The sequence below is a fragment of the Dreissena polymorpha genome, chromosome 2 (assembly GCF_020536995.1).
Source record: "Dreissena polymorpha isolate Duluth1 chromosome 2, UMN_Dpol_1.0, whole genome shotgun sequence".
Taxonomy (NCBI): Eukaryota; Metazoa; Mollusca; class Bivalvia; order Myida; family Dreissenidae; genus Dreissena; species Dreissena polymorpha.
Window position 1 is genome coordinate 71,650,085 of NC_068356.1, and position 22,450 is coordinate 71,672,534.

Here is a 22,450-nt window from a genome sequence, read left to right on the forward strand (position 1 = left end):
AATTATGACTGTTGGTATATTTTTATGCCTGCTGTTACATTTTTTGTTTGGGTCATTTTTCAACCAATCATTTTTGCCTCTACAAACCGAGATTTTTTAAAAGAAAATAATTAAATATTTAACAATAAATTTAAATAAAATCAATACGGAAGAATAAAGATATTTAATGAGCTTATTCATGTGTGTGTTCATATGTTTTTGTCCTTTAATGATTTTATTAAGTAAAATAATTTGAAAAAAGAAATATTGACCCCGCAGTAAATGCTATATTCGAAGAAAATGGCGGCGCAATTCGTTCAGAGAGCTAAAGAAATTATTTTATCATGCGGTAGAATTGTACTTGGTGATCAAAGTAGGAATGTTTTGGACGACTCTCTCCTTACCCTTAATTCGTTGTTGCTAAATGTTAGGAGAATGTGCACCGAACATCCGAGGATGGAAGAACTTGCTAACATCATTGTCCGTATGATTGAATCCATAGAGCAACATAAGAAGTGAGTTTTGTTTAATAAATTGAATTAATGATTATATGATTAATTGTGTTGGCACATATTTAAAGTGACAATGCACATGGGTGTGTGAATAGGTCTGATAAATAGGTCACTGAATATTTTGATGACCATCATTTCAAATATATGGCTAACAGTGTTAATTATGGCTGATACTATGTCTGGATTTTTGTTGGTTTGGGTAGCATAAGTTGCAATAAATCAACCTTCAGCTGTATAACCCAAAGCCGCCATAGCAAAAATCATCAAAGGCTCTGGGAGTATGTTTATATGGACCAGGGTAGCTTATTATTTTATTTCATGAGTGGGGACGATTGAACTTAACCAGTACGTAAAAAAATAATGGAAAAGCATATACTTTCGTCGTTGCTAAGCATGCAACACCTAACACAAAACGCAACACCTAATAACCCTTTTTATCCTAAATAATTCCTTAGTATCTGGGGCTTATAGCCTTCTGCCCCCAAAGCCCTGCTTTGTTGATAGTGGTAAACAGCTGCGTACAGTTAAAGTTCAGTCTTGCCCACCTGAGTGATCATAGATATTATTTTCACTGTTGCGAAGCGCAGAACAATAACTCCATTTGGAGTTGCTTAACTGTTATGTTAAAGATTTGTGGACGTTTTGCGCCGAAGTATTTTCGCATTTTGTTTCGCTCCCAAGGTTTTTCCTCCCTGATCATTTCGCCCCCATTTTTTTAAAATTTGATACTTGTTACTGTAGTTTTCATGTCAATTACACTATTGGACATTTAGTGTGTAATGTTATAACATAAATCGCAGATTGTAATCAATAATATTGTTTGATACTTTAGTACACTCAGGTGGTCTGAACAGTTTTCACATGCACTCAGGATGTCCAATCAATCGTTCTGGATCATCTAGCGCTTTTATAGTTCATTTTCTGGATAAGATCGGGTCAGTGTTACATTACATTTTCACTCTCATACATGTATATCAAAATCATGTCAAGCTTTATTTCATTGTCTAGTGTGGTCTACAAAAGTTTAATTACTCATACATGGATCTTTTAAACAAATAATAATTAACTACATGTACTTGATAAGTTTAAGTTGATATAGATTTATTCTTAGTAAACCAACTTTTTTAAGAGTTTGATAGAGATCGCCAGCTGTTTGTGTTTGTGACAGTTTGTCATATTTATCGGTTTGAGTAAATAAATGGTCAGTTAATCGTACATTTCAGGGCTCGACATAAACTTTTGAAGCCAGTTGTCTGGTCGCACCAGGGACCAAAATTTCATATGTCCTGACCCAAAAACATCTTGTCCTGACCATTATATCTTATTTTGCTCAGTACTTTGCAAAATAATGAAATATTAAAAATTGTTCAGATCATAAAGACTTTAATGGGATTGTCAACCACAATTAACGAAAAAAAGAAAAGTTCTAAATTGCCGTAATTTTTCACTGCGCCCCACATGCTGCTGCAATGTCAAAACCATAAGACGCAGAGGGACCACCTCGAAGCTGCATTGCACTCCCATGGACTAGTTTTAACCTTTCCAAGGTGCTAGACCCCAAGGGAGCAGCTAGGGGCCCGGTCTACTCTGCCCTCGCCAAATACCTTATAGACTGTCAGATAACTGACAAGATCTAGGTCATTGGGTGAGGGAGAGCAGACAATCCCCACCCAATTATACAGTCATGAGACTGATTCTTTTAAACCGTGTAATCTTTACACAAATCTGACATAATCCTATTGTAATTGTGTTGGATTTGTGTCACTTTGACACAACTTTGTTTTAGCTTTATTGGGCTTATTGTTCCACCGCCCTTTCTAAATCAGGCCAATGGCATTGACCTGATATTCTTTATTTTAACACATTTTTTTAATTTAGTATAACGCTAGATTGCCATTTACATTTTTCAGTTTCTTAATACAACCATATTTTATGGCAGCTTTTATTAAAAGAAGGGACGAGGCTGTCCAGTAAACCGGGTTTGTTGGCTGCATTGCACCGCCTCCCTTGCCCTTTGACACCCCACCCTTTCCCCTTCAAATGCGAAGAGCCATGTCAGACTGGAGTGCACGGTGCAGTGCCTTATACCTTGCAAAACCCTTAATTAGCCCTCTCCGGGGTAATGCCAACTTCTTGGTATTATTGTAGATTTTCTTAATATTGCTATCTTGTTCATTATAGCCAATAATGTACCTTTGTATTTTCCTTAATTTTTGTTAAAAATGCTATTTTATATAGCAAATAAGGTACTTTTGTACTATTTTCTCTTTTGTTATCCCCTATATTTAAGTTATATTGGAGGGATAAGAGCTTTTTGTGTTTTTTTTCATCATTCAAGTATAATTTGGTCTTTTTACCAATTTTATATTTTATCGGAAATATGCCAGTACCTCAAATATCATATTGTTTTATTTTTCTTTCCATTTGTACTCTTATTAGTTTCTATTTACCATGCACTCCCTCTGGTCCAGGGGACAAAACCATCCTAAAATAGTTCTCCTATACAAATTATCTCCCTTAGATCACCCCAGTGGTATTACCCCTGATGGAAAGTGGAAACCCCCCATTCATTCCTGCCTACACTTCCAAAACTTCCCCTTTTAGCCCCCAGGGTAGTAACTGGAATTTAACTTATAAATAAATGCATATAGTACTGTACATAATGTAAATAATCCTTTTTTATGTATAAAATAGTTATTTTGTTTAATTTTTAACTGTAAAGTACATGTACATTGTTTTACTTTCAAATTGTTATGTGGCCCTATAAAGGTGACTGTATGGCGACAAGTACGTCATTACCTTTGGATATATAAATATTATTATTAACTTTCTTTTAAATATTGTCTTAACGTCACTCTGGGGGATGTTTCTTCTTCATAGCCCCATTCTCTCTAAGTCCCATACAGACAGGATCTTATGTTGGAGCATTACCGCTATATTCCCTGTCTGCAAGTGTTCAACATTATACCACTCTATAAATATATACTAAATTACAATACACATACAATTATGTACTAAAATACAAATATAAATACAATATTTACCATTTTTCCTTATAAATTAATGCACTTAAGCAATAGGGATACTATAAAGGGGAGCTATTTTACCAGGCTCTACTTGCATAATTTAATAAAGTTTTAAAAAAACTTTCCATGTTTGTCTATTTTTTTTATATACATTAATACAACCGGTGTAAATTTATGACTTTATATGCATTAATATAACCTTAACATCAGATTTATACTTATCATTAGTCATATAATGTCTGTTAACAAATAGTGGCATTGTTGAACCACTTTGTGGTCTGGAAAACTCCAAAACTATTAATATTATTTTTATTTTAAATAAAGTACACACCTGTGAATTTTTTTTCTAATTTATATAAAACTATAAATAATTTCATATTATAATAACATCAAAAAACACAGATCACAAAGTTAAAAGACTCCAACAACAACTCCATTGCAGCATACGCTGAACAATGGGTCTAGTAATGATGATGCCACTTATAATAGTATGTGTTTTCACCATCACTACTTATATAAATTGGGCTATTCTCTTTCTTCCTCTTTCTTTTTATCACAAATAACATCAATAGAATAATAATGATAATAATTATAATGAAAATAACAATATAACACCTTCATGGTAGTTTAACAGTATAAAACAATCATTCTAAATGCAAATAAATTTAAGTACTAATGGATGTAATTATCCTTTTTTTGTTCCATATATTTCCTATCATGAAATTCTACATTGTTTACGTTATAGATAGTAAACTTAATGTCAAGGCCTTTCATTGTGCAAATTTTTCATCTCAAAACAGATTGACCTACTTGCTTTTGCAAGTTAAGGAATTCGGACCAATCAACGCCATGTTTTTAAAATGCAGTCAGCAAATAGGAAATCTTGTCTCTTAGCGTAGTTTTATATGCATAGATTCTTGAGTATCTTGTTATATTATATATTTCATTGTTAAAGTAAAGTTTTTTTTAAATTTATTAGATTTGTTTGCCCCCCTTCAAAGAATAGGGGGTATATTGTTTTGCTCATGTTGGTCCGTCGGTCCGTCCACCAGATGGTTTCTAGATGATAACTCAAGAACGCTTTGGCCTAGGATCATGAAACTTCATAGGTACATTGATCATGAATGGCAGATGACCCCTATTGATTTTCAGGTCACTAAGTCAAAGGTCAAGGTCACAGTGACTCAAAATAGTAAAATGGTTTCCGGATGATAACTCAAGAATGCTTAGGCCTAGGAATATGAAATTTCATAGATACATTGATTATGACTGGCAGATGACCCCGTTTTATTTTCAGGTCACTAGGTCAAAGGTCAAGGTCACAGTGACTCGAAATAGTAAAATGGTTTCCGGATGATAACTCAAGAATGCATACGCCTAGGATCATGAAACTTCATAGGTACATTGATCATGACTGGCAAATGGCCCCTATTGATTTTCAGGTCACTTGGTCAAAGGTCAAGGTCACAGTGACTTGAAACAGTAAAATGGTTTCCTGATGATAATTCAAGAATAATAAGGCCTAGGATCATGAAACTTCATAGGTACATTGATCATGACTGGCAGATTACCCCTATTGATTTTCAGGTCACTAAGTCAAAGGTGAAGGTCACATTGACAAAAAACGTATTCACACAATGACTGCCACTACAACTGACAGCCCATATGGGGGGCATGCATGTTTTACAAACAGCCCTTGTTATTAAAGCACCGCATCAACGCTGCAAAGAACCCTATTATGTTTATGGCTCAGCCCAGTAAAATTGAGCTGACCATATGGCCTGTTTTCGGCCTTTTTAACGCACAGTATATTATCTATGTTAAGCAGTGTGCTCGGGCAATTGTTTTTAACTGAAGTTCCGAGGGTAGACAACCCCATTAGTTAGTTACATTAATTTAAGTAACAATTCTTAAGTTACAACCAATGAAGCTACATGTACAATTAAAAGGTCGACAATAGATCGATTGCCAAAAATTTAATCGGTCGCGTTCTTAAATAAGTATACAGAAATGTACATACACACAGTATACGTATAAATAAATAGAAAAACAAATAATAAAAAAAGAAAGCAAAATACCACTTCCTCTTTATTATTAAACATTGCATATAATAGATATCTGTATGACCCGTGTTATTTTGAAACTTACTTTTAAACTAACTCGCATACATTAAACAAATTTGATTACACTTTGCTATCGCTTTTTTTTAAATAAAACAACATTTATTTTACTTTGCTATTGTTAATTTTGTTATTTTCGTGTATAGTTTATTCAAAACAAAGCATGAAATGACACATAAAACGTTTTTAAAACAAATACAGTTTAGTTTATCGTAAACGTCTTATTGTAAATAGAAGATAAAGATACTTGGTAAACCATGCCATGCAATGACACTTCAAGTTTGAAGTGAAATGACTAAGGGGGAAACATGCATGGTGGAAACACCTGGGGCCCGAAACATCCGACGACAATATTAAATAGATGTAGCTCGTATTTATAATTTGGACACTGTTATAAGTTTTATGTTTAATCAACAACATATTATTTGCATAGTTCTTCCAGGATTCCCAGCTCAATGCAGCGGTTACTCATTTTGTGAATGTTGACCAAAAGCCTTAACACTGTTTATATGTCTCCCGGTCTATACTGGGGAACATATTGTTTTGCCCTGTCTGTTGGTGTGTTGGTTTGCATCAAATTTTAACATTGGCCATAACTTTTGCGATATTGATATTTGCCACTTGATATTTGACGTGCATGTGTATCTCATGGAGCTGCACATTTTAAGTGGTGAAAGGTCAAGGTCTTTGTTCAAGGTCAAATGTCAATTACATGGGCGACATATTGTTTTACAAACACATCATGTTGTTTTTTATTCTGAATGTTCACTGTCAATGGAAATATTTTTGCAGAAGGAAACACTACATTATCATGAGTATGCATACATGTATCAATATAGATAATGGGCATGATTGGGATCCAGAGAGGCAGAAAATCAAAACCCAAAACCATTTTTCTGCCTTTGTGGTATGTTTGTAGTCTTTTTGGTATTCAGCCTTTTTCGTATAACTATGTGTTCTTTTTGGATTGTTCTTAATTTGCAATAATTGGAATAGGTCCGGTTCCAGGTAATTGGGAACGAATGCTGACATATGATTAAGGAGCATTGCTTATTAATAGTTCAAAGTGTTTTTTATCTGATTTTAGTTCCTCGTTTCCATCGGTCAGGTTCTTTTCTGCCAATCAACAGAGGACAAGAGGTCGTCCTGTGTATGTAATTTCTCGAGAACAGCTGGAATTCTTCATTGAAGCTGGCTTTACAAGACGACAAATGGCAGATCTTCTGCATGTGTCTGACTCATCGGTCAAGCGAAGGCTTAGGTATAGTGCATAATATTTGAAATTTGAAAGAAATATTTACATGAAGTTTCTCCTGTTACCTAAGAAAGTTTATAATGATTACCTGTAAGCACCCTTCATTTCACAAATTTCCCAGATAATCTGAAGGCCTGTGTCACTGCATCATGTTAGTTGTTTGTGGTAAAAAATATATAATTATAGATTTAAAATAGAGATTTAAAAACATACTTTTGTGTTTCATTATATTTTTGGTTTAAATTCCCCTATTTGGATAAATAATGCATAATTTCCACCTGCTTGAGGGTACAGGTACTGTTCCCCAAAAACAGAGAGTCCCCTGATATAGACACAGATTGAGTAGTTCAGTTTGTGATTGTGCATTAAACCATGGTTTGAGTCTAATGTTTTGTCACTTATTTCATAATTAATGGTCTTATTAAACCCTTTTTATTGATCAATGAATTATTGTGTGCATGTCTGGTTGGTGAACTTGGATAAGATCGAACCTTTTTTGATAAATTAGACAAGATTTATTTACAAAGAAATGGTTTAACTAGTTTTAAGTAAATTTAATAGTTTTGGTTATAGTTAAATATGTCTACAGTCTTGACGCTAACCCCTAGCCCGACAGCCCGGGGCTAGTGATATGTAATTTTGGCTATTAAAATTTCCAGATTCAAATAATCGGGCTAGTGGGTATTTTAATCTGTTCTATTAATGCATAAAGATTTGGGCTAGTTGTTCAACAATGCTAAAGTGAAGATTGTGTCTATCATTATTCAAATGCAATTTGCATGATACACATGTGAAAAAACCAGCTGAAAGCCTGCTGAATTTGTTTCAGATCCTTTGGTCTAAAGCTGAGGCAGACATACTCGGTGCTGTCAAATAATGCATTAGATGATCTTGTACGAGAAGTGACCCAAGGGAACCCGTCCCTTGGTCAGAGAATGGTTCAAGGCCTGCTGCAGAGCCGAGGACATAGAGTTCAGAGGCAGAGAGTTGCTGACAGCCTAATACGAGTTGATGCCGCAGCAGTGGCTTTGAGATGGTTTCATTCCATAAGACGACGGGTCTACAAGGTTGCAGCACCAAATTCATTGTGGCATATTGATGGAAACCACAAGTTAATCAGGTTAAAACAGCTAACGTTTAATAACCATTTCCCACTCAGAAGAAAAAAGAAAATCACTTTGTGCAAACAGCATAAAACCAAAACAGCCTTCGAGTAACTCGCAGTCTGTTCAGGTTTTATGCTGTTTGCTGCTCATCAGTATCTCAGGGTTGGAAATGAAACCTTTAAAACTTGAATACATTTAAAAAGATATTTAATTATATGTAACTTTCTAAGAGACTACAAATGCGTCAAAATACATATCTAAGTGATAAAGGGTTAAATGAGGCATAGATCATAGAACGTAATATTATTAGAGTATTTGTTTACCACTTAGCCACAATCTGCTTATATGAAACACCTTATACAGGTATTACAATTTTATTTAATTTTAACACTGTGTTCTACATCTTGACAAGTTGGAGTCTATGGCAATCAATTTGCTTAAGTGAAGGGAGAATTTTGTATTTAATATGGGGAAAAAATATATATTTTGCTGGGGGAATGGGGCCTTATTTCAGCTAAAAAAAAGTCAGTCCTCCATTAGAAATATTGAGTATTGCAAGGTTATTGTTAAGGAAAATTTAAGAGTAATATTCTCAAGTTTTGTTCTCCAAACTTCCAACAAAGCAGGCTTGGAAGCATCAAAACCTTCATTTTTAGCTCGACTATTATATATGAAATATATATAGTGGAGCTATCCTACTCACCCCGGCGTCGGCGTGAGCGTTAGCGTCTGCGTCCGCTTGCAAATGTTAAAGTTTTCGAACTACCTCAAATATTTTCATTCTCCCTTCACATATTGCTTTAATATTTTGCATTCTTCTTTACCAACATGACCCTCAACCTATAAACAATAGCAGACAAATCTATCAAGCATTTTGTCATAATTATGGCCCCTTTTCCACTTAGAATATGCATCAAATGTTAAAGTTTGCGTACTACCCCAAATATTTCCTATGTCCTTTAACATATTGCTTTTATATTTTGCATACTTCTTTACCAACATGACCCCAATCTATAAACAAGAGCAGACAACTGTATCAAGCATTTTGACAGAATTATTGCCCCTTTTATACTTAGATTGATCAATAATTTGCGTACCACCTCAAATATTTTCTATGTCCTTTGACATATTGCTTTCATATTTTGCATACTTCTTTACCAATATGATCCCAATCTATAAACAAGAGCAGGCAACTGTATCAAGCATCTTGACAGAATTATGGCGCCTTTTATACTTAGATAATTGAACATTTTGCTAAAATTGCCATAACTTCTTTATTTATGATCACATTTGATTCATACTTTGACAAAACAACACTTACCTGACATACCACAATGCACTCCACCCAAACCATCCCCCATGCTCCACCCCAGAATCCCCCCCCCCCTAAAAGAAAAATAATAAAAATAATATTTTTTTTTCCTTATTTTTGAAAGATCATCTATTAAATTACCACACACCCTCATTATACCCCCCCCCCTCTCCTCCATGATGGCTTACGTTATACTGTCAAGCACTCGAATAGTCAAGCGCACTGTCCTCTGACAGCTCTTGTTCAACTCTTGGATGTGGAGTATTGCAAAATTTAAATCCTTTTAGGATTCCAAATGTATAAAATAAAGAATGAATTTTAAATCATGGTGTAAGTGTCCAACAAAATCAATGAAAATTAGTACCAAACATTTTTAATCGATGAGATAATACGGATTCAAGTCAATCAAGTAGACAGGGTATATTTGCATATCCTTCTTTACTTTTTCTGGTATTTACGTGGAATGATGACAATTGGTTAACAATAAAATACATGTACCAAAACAGGTTAACTAGTTATGGATTTGACATGCCTAATTAATATATTTTATTTTTACATAGAATATAAAATAAACATCTTCTATACGCCTTTTATCTGATAGCAAAAAGCTATGTTATATACTGGTATAAATTCCTAGATACATGTAGGTAGTAATTATTATTGGTGCTGTAAAGAGAGATATGTGTGGTTAAAATTTTAAGCCACACATTTCCGCTGAAGCAGCAAAAGGCATATAATAAATCATTATTGAATTAATATGTAATTACTATCATGTTTATATGTTGCAATTTATATTGCATCATGCAAATGTCGCTATTACATATTACTGTCATTTCAAAGCCAATTATTTATCTTCAGATGGGGCTTTGTCGTCCACGGTGGGATTGATGGATACTCGAGACTGTGTGTCTTCCTGAAAGTATCCACCAACAACCGTGCAACCACGATGACGAAAGCCTTCATAAATGGTACTAGGCAGTATGGTGTACCTTCCAGAGTGAGATCTGATAAAGGTCTGGAAAACACAGGAGTTGGAGCCTTCATGATATCCTATCGAGGCCCTGGTCGTGGATCCTTCATTACTGGGAAGAGCGTCCACAACCAGAGGATCGAGCGGCTCTGGAGGGACATGTATTCTGCATGTACCAATGTGTTCCACCAGCTCTTCCAACATCTAGAGGAGACGGGTCGCTTGGACCTGAGCTCGGAAGTACACATGTGGTGCTTACACCTCGTGTATGTTCCACTCATTCAGCGGGCCTTAGACCGCTTCCGTGACGGATGGAACTGCCACAGACTGAGTGAGGAGAGGGGCAGAACACCCACCCAGCTTTATCTGCAGGGCATGATAGAGCATGCAGGACGTGGTCATCGAGGGGTTGATGACATGTTCTTTGAACCTCTGGAGGAACAACTGAGTGTCTCAGAGGAGGACTATGGAGTAGATGAGGAAGCTCCTGTAGCCTCAGCAAATGACGATGAGCTACAGATGTCCTCTGTTACAACACCCATTGACCATGAACAAATGGCAGAACTAACTAATAGAATAAGACCCTTGGATTCAGAGGATGGTTTGGCTGTTGACTTGTTTGAACAGGCTGTGTCCTTTTGTTCGCAGGCATTAAACATATAATGACGTATACTGAACAGTTCTAAGTGGTCAATGGGTTGTAACAGAGGACACCTCTGGCTTCGTCGTTTTCTAAGTTTCAGTAGCTTCCTCATCTACTCAGTTGTTCTTTCTGAGGTTCAAAGAACGTCATCCACCCTCGATGACCACGTCCCGCATGCTCTATCTTGCCCTGCGTGGTTGAACAAGTTGTCATCCCCCCCCCCCCAAAGGGTTAGGGGATACAAACTTGCAATCATATTCCCGCTTTCACACCTGTAAGCTATCATACACTTAGTGTTTGATTGATGTACCTAATGTATATTGTTATACATATGAACACCAGTATGAAGTTTCCTCAAAGGACTAATTTGTCGTACTTATTTAGTAAAAAGTAAATACATGTTGAATATTAAAGTTTTGTAGCGTTTTATTGAGGTTTAACTTAACATAATTTCTAAAAGAATTAGTTGTTGTTTTTGCATGGGAATGTTTAATTCCAATTTGTATACTCAATTGATGTAGATTGCAGATAGAAAAAAAAAGATAACAAACACGATCCAAAGTGTGACTTACTTATCTGGTAGACATTCACAGATGGATGTAAATGAAAATGCTGAAAATGTGTTATCTATTCTGATTTTATCTGAAGAATCAGGAATATTAGTAAACGTTATGAATGTAATGTTTAATATTGTCTTCAATTAACTTTTGATATCTGGAATTTTATAGCTCCTAGCTTTTGATGTTTGAAAGTTTTCTGAATAAATGATTTAGTTTTGTTAAGCAATATGTATGTAAATGAGATTTCAAATTATAGATATTAACCGTGTTAGCTTGAGTGTAGGACATTAGCCCTCTTGGACATTAGCCCCTAGGACATAAGCCCCTCAGGACGCTAGCCCCATTAGCCCATAGGACTTTTTGCCCTTTGTGTGTTAGCCCCTACCCATTTTTAAATATTTCTTAGGTATTAAATGTCATCTTTTTAAAAATAAAATGCAATTAAAAGGTAGAAGATGCTAAAAATATCAGATTGACATATCTTTTATAAGATTTTTAGTAACAGAGCACTTAATTAATATGTATAAATAATCATGTTCTACTGTGAAATTGTGTTATTTTAAGAGTGATTAAAAATTAAGAAAAAGTTATTAAAGATTTTAGCAACTGGATAAAAAACAATAGTATTACATAATCTGTACTATATGTGTTGCATCAACTAATTCAAGTACATTATGAGGTTAATTGGTATTACAGTTTACTATTTTATTATTGGTGCCGAATATCCAAGGTTGAAAGTATCTATTGTCTTCCCTGCCAAATTGATAGCAGATGGCTGACTTATGTATAATGTGTGTTCCTTGCGATACTGTAAATACATGCTTTCTATGTGTTTATTTGTACTTGAATTGTTTATATTTCATGTTTTCTATGTGTTTTATATGTGTTTCTGCAGAAACAGTAATATATCTGATGTATGATGTATGTTCCTTGGTATAATACAGAAACCATACGCAAACTATGTTTGCATGTTTGTTGGTTACTTTTACATACATTTTGTAATATGGGAAAATAAAGTATGATATGAGGCCTTAATGACGTTTTAAGTGTTAAGTCTAACCAGACTATGCTAGTGTTTGCTATTTACAACTGTAATGTATTTTAGTGAAATACGAGCACATTGCTCGCTGTACATGCTTTTTGTATTACGATAAATAGATATGACATGTTGCCTTAAGCCCCTTTGTATTATTATAGTTACAAGGCTATAATAGATTTGCTCTGTACAACTAGTATTTTAGTGACCTAATTTGAAATTGTTAAATGCAGAATTGATTCTGATGTTTATGCTAATATCATACCATGTAACCGTTCTATCATATGAATAAATATGACAAAAACATCCATAATGTCTTACTCGTTAAAGCATAAGGTATTTTAAGATCTTACAATTAATGTATTATAACGTGTCATTATAACTCTAGTTTCCACAACATTTGTCTTTCGGTAAGACAAATATACGACAAGTGAATATATAGTGTTAAGTTTTGTCCAGATGTTAGTGATAGCAGTTGCCAATGATATAAGTCTGACATTTTGGTTTCGGTAAGGCATATATATCTATGGCACTCTTAATGTTATTCTATAGATGATAAAATACCATCTGTGATAGATATTTAATTCATACAAGCTGAATGATTAAACTTTATTATCTCTTTGTAATTAAAGATTTCTCTGCGATTGGTTGTTTTACTTGTTTTTCGTAATAGTAAAATCGAACTAAATTATAAACATATCCGGTAGATGCACATGTGAAGAGGCAGATGTAAAGAAACCTTTAATGCAGGAAAAAGTGGTGTAATATAGCATATTTATGTTAATGTGTATATATGAGTACTCTGTTGTCATTGTGTGTGAAATCGTCGTGTATGTTTCGAATACAGCCTCAAAAGGCTTCTTTAAACAACACGCTATCATGGTTATATGATGATATTTGATAGCACGAAACAAATTAGGATAAATATATGCTACATTTTTAAAAGCCAATTTCTATGTTTTCTACTTTATTAATAGAATATCATCCAGTTAATTCGTGACATTGACAAAATTGAACAAGTGCAAAAACAAGCTGCCCGTTTCATAACGGGAGACTACAAATCAAGAACGGCAGGCAGCGTTACCAACATGTTAAAACATCTAGAATTACCACCTCTAGAAGAACGGCGTAAAATCAACCGTCTAGTGATGCTCTACAAAGTGGCCGAGGGGCTGGTGCCAGCTATACCAGCATCCGATTACTTGAAACCAGCAAGGGTCAAAAGGCAAATTAAGGCGAAACAATATAGTGACTGTGTTACATCCAATATAATAGATAAACAAGTAATAAATAATGACAGAGGCTTTGTAGTGAAAAACTCAAATAGTAGTCAATTTAAAAACTCATTCTTTGTGAAAACCGTGTTAGAGTGGAACCACCTAGACAGTAGAGTGGTCCACGCAGAGACAGTTGAGGGCTTTAAAGCTGCCCTCCATTTTGACTAGGCGCACTCCCCGGTGTACTACGCCGTAACTGGCCCTTCACCGTATTCAGCAGAAGCAGAAGTGATCGTTACAAGACTAAAGTAAATAAAGGCAGCCTTACTACCCGAATTTATTAATTAAAATAAAACTCTAAGATGAGATGAGAACATATTGTATTATAGTTGTATTGTATTATAGTTTGTATTATTGGCTAAATGCTTAGAATACGTTCCATAAATATCTTGCATGTATGTTTTTGAAATATTGTTCTTAAAGCGATCTTCTCCAAATGTTGGAAACATACAACTGCAACTTTTGTTAAATTTTTGTATTCTTGTATGCACTGTTCGCCAATACTTGTATTGTATATATGTCCTCGTGGGCTTAAATGCCTTATTGGATTGAAATAAACTGTCTTGTCTTGTATTGGTGTTTGTTGAAAAATGATTATGCATTTAACATCATTATGCATTCACACCTTTATTAATGGCTGTATGTGTAAGCACATGTAATTACTTATAATCTATTTAAAAAAAGGCATCAAAGAGTGTTTTTTTTATTTGGGGGGGGGGGGGGCAATTATTCAAGATCATAATACTATTGCAAAAAATTAAAACAGTAAAGAAATTGTAAAAAACACAAAAAAATACGTGTTGTACAAGCTATATATTGGAAAAAATATATATAAGACTTCAACATTTTATAATAATTGTATGTATTTACATATGAAATGAAAATGGAATAAAAATACTTCCTTTAAAATAAGTTATGAACGTTTAAAAACACCTGGGGGCTAACGTCCTAGTGCACACTTTTGAAGGGGCTAATGTCCCAGACGGCTTATGTCCGTAACCCGTTAGTTTTCGGTCGCTTGTCTTCAGTACAAGGATATTGATGGAGACAATCGCAGATTTCTGCAGTATTTTATCACATACTTGTATACAGATTAAAATACATAGTATGCATTTTTAAATTATGTTGAGAATAAACGTGTATTACATGTAAAACTGTTTTCTCGTGATTCTTGAAAATGAAAGGTCCCCAATCATCAGATAGAGCAAACTTCTTTTTATTTATTTATTCATTCATCTATTTATTTATTAACTATTTTAAACAGTTACCATTATTGCTTTGGTGACAACTAACAAATCGATGGCATGTTGTTTTTACAATAATCTACAGTTGACAGGAGCCTGTTGGTAGGAAAGGGGCTTCGCGACCTCCTGAAGAAAAAGGGTGCAGATAATTATCCACGAACATTCATGACATGCTGTTGTTATAGCTCATAATTCGACACTATAAATGCAGTGGTCCTATCCAATTAGTCAGTACAATTTTCTCGATACCAATTAAGACACACTTGTTCACCCATCTGATTGGAAACCTATTGGCGAAAGTTTGCGTGATAATAACGCGTTACATGTTATATCTTGTTTTCTGTTATATTCGACATTGAATTTGGATTAGAGTTTGAAGGTAAGCTATAATTCTTACAAAAAAATCGTTTACGCACACACAATTTAATGCATTAATGTATCTCGGCTATATCCGTAAACATTTCACAATTACGATTGAAATTGAAATTACGTGCGTAACCAATTTTAACGAAATAATTATGTTTGATTGGCTTATTCATACCCGCATCACGCAAACAATAATTTAAGTTTTTGAATATACATTAAGATCTATCAATATAGATTTCTTTATTAATAGTCCGTTGATATACTAGATCGTTTTCCAATAATGTTTAAGTTCGACAATAAAAAAAGTGCATAACCAATTTTTACTCGCAACACGGAGCGATTGTCACACTGATGTTGTTTATTGAAATTGGCCAAACATGTATCTTTATTGAACAGTTTGACAATTCTTAAGGTATAAGAAATTGCAGAAAATGACGTTATTTGTTGTTTATACGCCCATTGTCAATTTAGGAAACATTTTTATTTTAAAAGTAGTTAACAAACCAACTTATAGTTTTCAACCAATTGAAACTTTAAACTTTAAATGATGAAAAAAACGGATATGGGTACATTGTGTTTGCTATCAATAAAACATGACAGTCACTACAAAATCGTAATATACAATATACTCTGTAAGATCATTTCAAATTAAAACTACAAAATTGACAGCTATTCAAAGATATATTATTCAGTTGAGTGAAGGAATGATATATTATAATAACCATGATTTTTCCGTATTTTATATCCGTAAAGTTTAAATAAAGTTTTTCCGTATGACTTTGCCTTTTAAGGAATAATTCATCATAAAAGTTATAATAAATATATGAGCCTTGTTCTGAGAAAACTGGGCTTAATGCATGTGCGTAAAATGTTATCCCAGATTACCATGTGCAGTCCACACAGGCTTATAAGGTACGACATTGTCCGCCTAAATTAGATTTTCTGTAAGGATTGACTTTATTGAAACTAAAAATATCATACAAGCGCAGACTGCACAGGCTAATCAGGGATGACACTTTACGCACATGCATTAAGCCCAATTTTCTCTGAACGCGGCTCATATATAAAATAAACGAAGGATGCCTGCATGTCATGTATAGTGTACTTGTAAGACATACAAATTCTTCGAAATCATCGATGTCATTACGATCAGTCTATTAGTATCTCATTTAGAGTGACATAATTTGAAGTTCATGAGTGCAGAGAATGGTTCATACTTTGGTAAAAGGAATCGTACTACTTTTTAACGTATCAAAAAAGATAGCATGCATTGCAGAAAGTACTTTTTAGAACAAAAAATATCAAAGAATGACTGACTTGCCTTTCTCTAGAAGTAAAATCGTTTTAAAAGTCTGAACAAGACCACTTGACAGGCATGTGGAAAATGACATCATGATAAAACTACGCGTGCTAAATACTTCTATCTTCTATTGGTAACATGTATAACAAAAAAGCATTGTATGATGAAACGATCGCAAAGTTCGTTTGTATACGCCTTATTAGACTATATGACGCTGAATACAGACTGTTAGTACATTATTGGTAAGAATGTTACAACTCTTTTACAATCAGAATTAACAGTTGACATGTTTACAAGTAAAGTACACATCATTCTACAAAACATGTACATAATACATATTAAAGGGTCCGTCCAACAGATTTTGGCATGTATTGAAGCTTGACATGAAATGATTTATATTGAGGAATTTAAACTTTTGAACTAAAAATCTCCAGTTAAAAACCAACACAAGAATTCAAGTTAAAAAAGGAAAATAATAAATAAGCCTCAACAGGTCTCGAACCACTGACCTATGGAGTCCTTGAGTAAAAAGACTAGGCCACTCGGCCATCAATGCTCATGCTCAGAGTAGATGTATTTTTGCCAATATAAGCAATCATCGTAGTATCCCAAAATAACACGACAACAGAACTTAACAATTAATTCAATCGTTTCGTTTCGTTTCATATCACCAAAAGATGCATATAGTAGATATTTAAGAGCATGGTAAATGGTTTCCCCGAAAAGTAATAATAGAAAATGTTGGTTTTCAGATATCATAAGTTACATCAATTTAACATTTTTCTTTTGTTTTCGGGTTGTAAATTGCTCTGAGTAATTTTAATAGAATTCAAGATCTGTGATGAAACTCATCTCGTTACAGACAGAACATTTTCTAAGATCTATAGGGGTTGGAGTAAGATGTGACTACATGCCACTATCCAAATGTATCCAATGTGACGACAGAAGCCATAATTAGGTTGCTGGTTCAATCTCCACTAGATCCTGCTTATGATATCCATGCAATTGAGGTTAAAGAAATGAGTTATTGTTCCTCAAAATATGCAAAGTTGCTAACCTTCGGATGTTCGTTCAATTTAAATTTTCAATTCTTCAGTGGAAAGCGAGATGGCAAACTCCGTTGATTCGGATTTAGATGAGTTCCGGATTCCGAACACACCGAGAAATGCCGGTAAATGTTGATTCGTTTCTGTTTTCGATGTTCATTATTGTAATCTGATTTTGTAAAAGCGCACAACGCAACCTCTTCATACTTCGCGTTCATATGTTAACTGTTATTTACTTACATGTATGGATCATTCTGCGAATTTAAATATACTTAAAGCTCCATATATCCAAATCTACCATAAGACATGTGATAATTTCAAATACCCGGGTACAATTTATGTCAGACTTCAGCTGGTTGTTATTTGTTTACCAATGAATTTAACGAGTATGAAATACATTAATCACGTACTATCATTTAAAACGACAATATCAATGACTTAAGTGATGTCTAATTAACAAAAATATATTTTCTAAATAAATATGTTGTTTGAAAGTTGATTTTCATGCTTTATAATCGATTATTTAAAGCGGACATATTTAGACGACATATCAACGCAGCCATGGCCGAGACGACAGCATTTGCAGACGATGTAACGGCGTTACGACACGGCGAGGAGCTGGTGTCGAGACTGCCAACTCTTGCGTACTACGCGAGAACCACCCCAACAGAAACCATTCGACGAAGGAGGGGAATAATAAACCGGGTCGATGTTGGCGACAGAAGGCGGACAACAACAATCAAAGTCCGATTTACGGCCCTTGACAGACCAGATTACAGGTCTACTGCTGGGATTGACATGGGTAAGCTCTTAGCCAAGGGCTTGGGTAAGCTTATTTCACAAAAGCAAACCGTCATGTTATACAACTAAGTTATCACATGTAATGTAACATGCCTGACCAGAGTAGGGCGTATAAAGAAAAGAATTACAGATTACTGCCCATCATTTTGAAATATATCACATGAGACTTACAAAAAAATAATTGCGAGGCATTTAAATCTTGAACGGTCGAGAAATAAAATTATCATTGTTCTTAACTTTCTGTGCAATACATGTGATTGAATTGAAATAATACCGCTAAAATTATGAAATGTTCTATAGATGACGTCATTGAACTGTAAAAAGAGTATTTTTTCTTATGAAATTGTCTGTTTTGCGTATTTGCTCGTATGAAATTGTCTGTTATGTTAAAATTGATTCATTTGTAGATAAATTGTTGGCTTGATAGCTGATCCCTAATAGCCCCATACATTGTTTGACATAAACACTACTGACCTGATAAATATAAATATAAATAAATAATATATAATATATGTATATAATATATATATTATAAAACGAAGTCGCTTCTAGCCGTTTATAAATTAAAACTCTTTGATTAAATTCGCCGTAGCTTTCGACCTCTCGGTCTTCTTCAGCGGCATTTATTTGTGAAGCATATCATGTTTAAGTGACGTTATATTGTTAGACGTTTTAATTACTTTAGGGAGGCGATCGGAGTGCACTGTCATTTTGCCGTTGGCCACAACGTATGACGACCTGAAGAGGAAGGCAACAGAGCTGTTCCCTGTACTGAACGGGATTGCCTTCGACTTAGTAGAGGGGAAACGGGGCAATAAGTTGTTGCCTTTGGATGCCAGTACAACACTTGGTGCGATAAGAAGCAGCAACCGAGGAGCAGAGTTCGCCCGTCTATGGGTTTTGCCAGAGACATACATTATATCGGCAGAGGTAAGCATAAATATCAGCATAACATACATACGACCGTTTTATCAATATTAGGATGGACATGCACTGCACATTGTCTTTTTTCTTTTAAACAACAGAACGCGACCATGTGGCCAGGTGACAGGACTGAGCCGTCGATGGGCACCAGCCGCATTCCGGACATGGACACCTCGCCTACGTTGGGCGCTTCGTCTTCGCCAGTGGCAACCACCCCGATTGAAGCCGAAGACCGAATAGAGGATGGAGTCAGTTTTTTCCACCGGGTAGACGAACCTTCAGAGGTAAACCATGCTCAATACCAAATAATATCTTTTTTTTTTAAATAATAGTCCATTCCTATAAATCGTTCAATCTGCATACATTCATAATTTTAATTAGATCTTTGTGGAAACATACGAATTTGAACAGAAATTCCAAATATATTGTTACCCACATGGTTAAAAAGATTTTTTTTAAGTATTATTGGTCGAGGAGTTAAAATTGCGAGCTGATGTAATATGAATTCTTTAAATATATTTTTAAATGTTAATATTGCCTTATTAAAGCGAAATACATAAAATTAAAATACATATTAAAGACTGAGTATGGCATCTCAACTTTGAGTTTCATGAGATGTCCACGATAACAATTATTAAGCGCTATTGGTTAAATTCTATAAAACCTAATCTTCAATGATGAGTGACCAGTAGCAAGGCCCTTATTTTAAAGAATTATCTTGAAGTTTGAGACGCACGCACGCGCACACACACACACACACACACACACACACACACACACACACACACACACACACACACACACGTGCAAATGGTGCCAAGTCACTACACTACATTTTCTCCCGGAAACCCACTACCACTAGATCTAGCTATGCCAGCGATTTAATATTTGGAAATATTATGTCAAATGGGCTGCTTTACTGAACGATGATTTTATTATTTCATTTTAATGTATTTTAACAAACTTATATTTTACCATGTTACCCACTACATACATGTACATGCTTCTGAAAAAAATACCGGGTGAATCACTACATTTATACACACTAGTTTGTCACTACATGTACACTCACAATTTCCCATACAACTCACTACTTGAAATAATCTCAAAATATAACTACTGGACGCTATGGTTTTCAAGCAATACTTATTAGATTGATCAGGCAAACAAAGCCATTTATACACGCACTTGTTCAAAATCTCGATATTCGATGAAGTATAATTAGTAGATATACAGCTTGTTGTCAAACCGTTCCGATCCGAATACTTAATGCCTCGGGCACACTGTCACTAATCAGAGCTACGAATGAGCTACGATTGAATCGGCTACGAATGACTATGAAATTGTCACAATTCGTAGGCCGCTACAATTTCAGTACGGAGCACAACGATGTGAGTACGGATTTCGACGAATCTACCATCAAAATGTTGGAAAACGAACAAGGAAAGGTACGGACTGCTACTGATCGACGCGATTTAGTACGGAGCGCCACCAATCGGTACGATCAAACTACGAATCCGCTACGGTCTGGTACGATTACGTACGATGCTACGCGAATCAGTGCGATCTAACTACGGACGCGTTTCGGTCTTGTACGGGTAAATACGAACCAGAACGGTCCGCTACGAAGCAGTGGGAATTGCGACGGACTGTTACGGACAGTTAGAAACGAACTACGATTGAACATTGCGACCACAGTCTCATGTATTGTCATACACAAAATGCCTCCCAAAAAGAGAACATCCAAACGGCAGCAACAGCGCGTAACAGAAATAATGGAATCAGCCGTGTTTGGGAAAGAGTCTTTGTGGCAGAATAGACATTAAGTATCGGAATCGCTGAGCGAAAATACCAAAAGCATTCTCCACAACTCTCCTGGCTCTAGACAGGCGATAGTTAAAAATCCGCTCGTCCTTCTCAAGGCCTCGTCGTGAGAATGACTTTATGAGCAATGTCCTCATGGCAAATGCATCATCTGCGATGATATACACAATGTAGTATCCTATTGGTCTGCCGTGACCTGGAAGAGGTGTTGCTTCTGTCATGCCAATCCACCCCCTTTCGATTGTCAACGTGAGGTCGCTTTGATTCCAGATTTGTGCGTCGGAACATCCTCCTTGCGACCCAATATTTACTCATATGAATTGGTAATCGGCGTCCACCAGGGCCATCAGCACAACAGAATGGTCACCTTTATAGTTACATGTATAGTATAATGAGCCACCGTTCTTGGGACATCGTTTGGCTACATGCTTTCCATCTAGAGCTCCAATGTCGTGTGGAAATTGCCATTTAACCGCGAATTGATCGGCTATGGCCTTCAACTCCTGAGACTCAGTAGGAGTCTGGATAACATCCCCAGCATATGCTGAAACTATGGCCTCACAAACGTCCTGTAAAATACTACATATCGAATTGCGTGCAACAAGAAACCCATACATTAATGAACGGTAACTGCCCCCTGTGGCCAAGAACCTTACGGTAATTGCCAACTTCAAATCTGGATTGATAGACTGTCTGAACCAGGTGTGGTTCTTCGTGATCCTGGGACCAACGACCTGTAATAGCTAATGGAACATATCAGGCCCGATTCTGGTGAAGTTTCTAAAAGCCGCTGGATCTTGAGCCATCAGTTCGGCCATCAAAGTCTCGTTTTGGCCGAGAGCGGGTCGTCTTAAAAGCCAGTCTCTTATCCACCACCTCCGATAAAGTATGTAATTATTGATGTATAAATATAGATTATGCTTAGGAAAGTATTATTAATTTTGTATTTTATTATGTCGGCTATTAATTTAACAAGTATTAATTCACGTAAAAATTAGAGCAAGATTCAAAAGGCATATGAGGCAGTGACTGCAAATAAAATAAATGTATTACTAGTAAGTTCAAATTCTAATATTTTCTAAATACGCAACCTTTAGCACAAAGCTATACTAGTTATACGATATTGAATCATTATTACCTCTGTGCATA

General features: G+C 35.2%; 1 protein-coding gene across 4 annotated transcripts in view; it reads left to right on the top strand.

Moving 5' to 3' along the window:
• The first annotated feature begins 227 nt into the window (after positions 1 to 227).
• Positions 228 to 22,450, top strand: part of LOC127867563 (uncharacterized) — a 74,080-nt gene continuing 51,857 nt past the window's right edge. For 3 of the 4 annotated variants that reach the window (XM_052408836.1, XM_052408835.1, XM_052408834.1), the window contains exons 1-4: positions 228 to 494; positions 6,725 to 6,898; positions 7,722 to 8,012; positions 10,169 to 10,611. In XM_052408836.1, coding sequence (XP_052264796.1) covers positions 262 to 494; positions 6,725 to 6,898; positions 7,722 to 8,012; positions 10,169 to 10,611 — 1,141 coding nt within the window. In that variant the 5' untranslated portion in view covers positions 228 to 261. Of the gene's footprint in view, positions 495 to 6,724; positions 6,899 to 7,721; positions 8,013 to 10,168; positions 13,503 to 22,450 lie in introns of those variants that run through there. The other variant, XM_052408833.1, reaches the window with a different exon arrangement.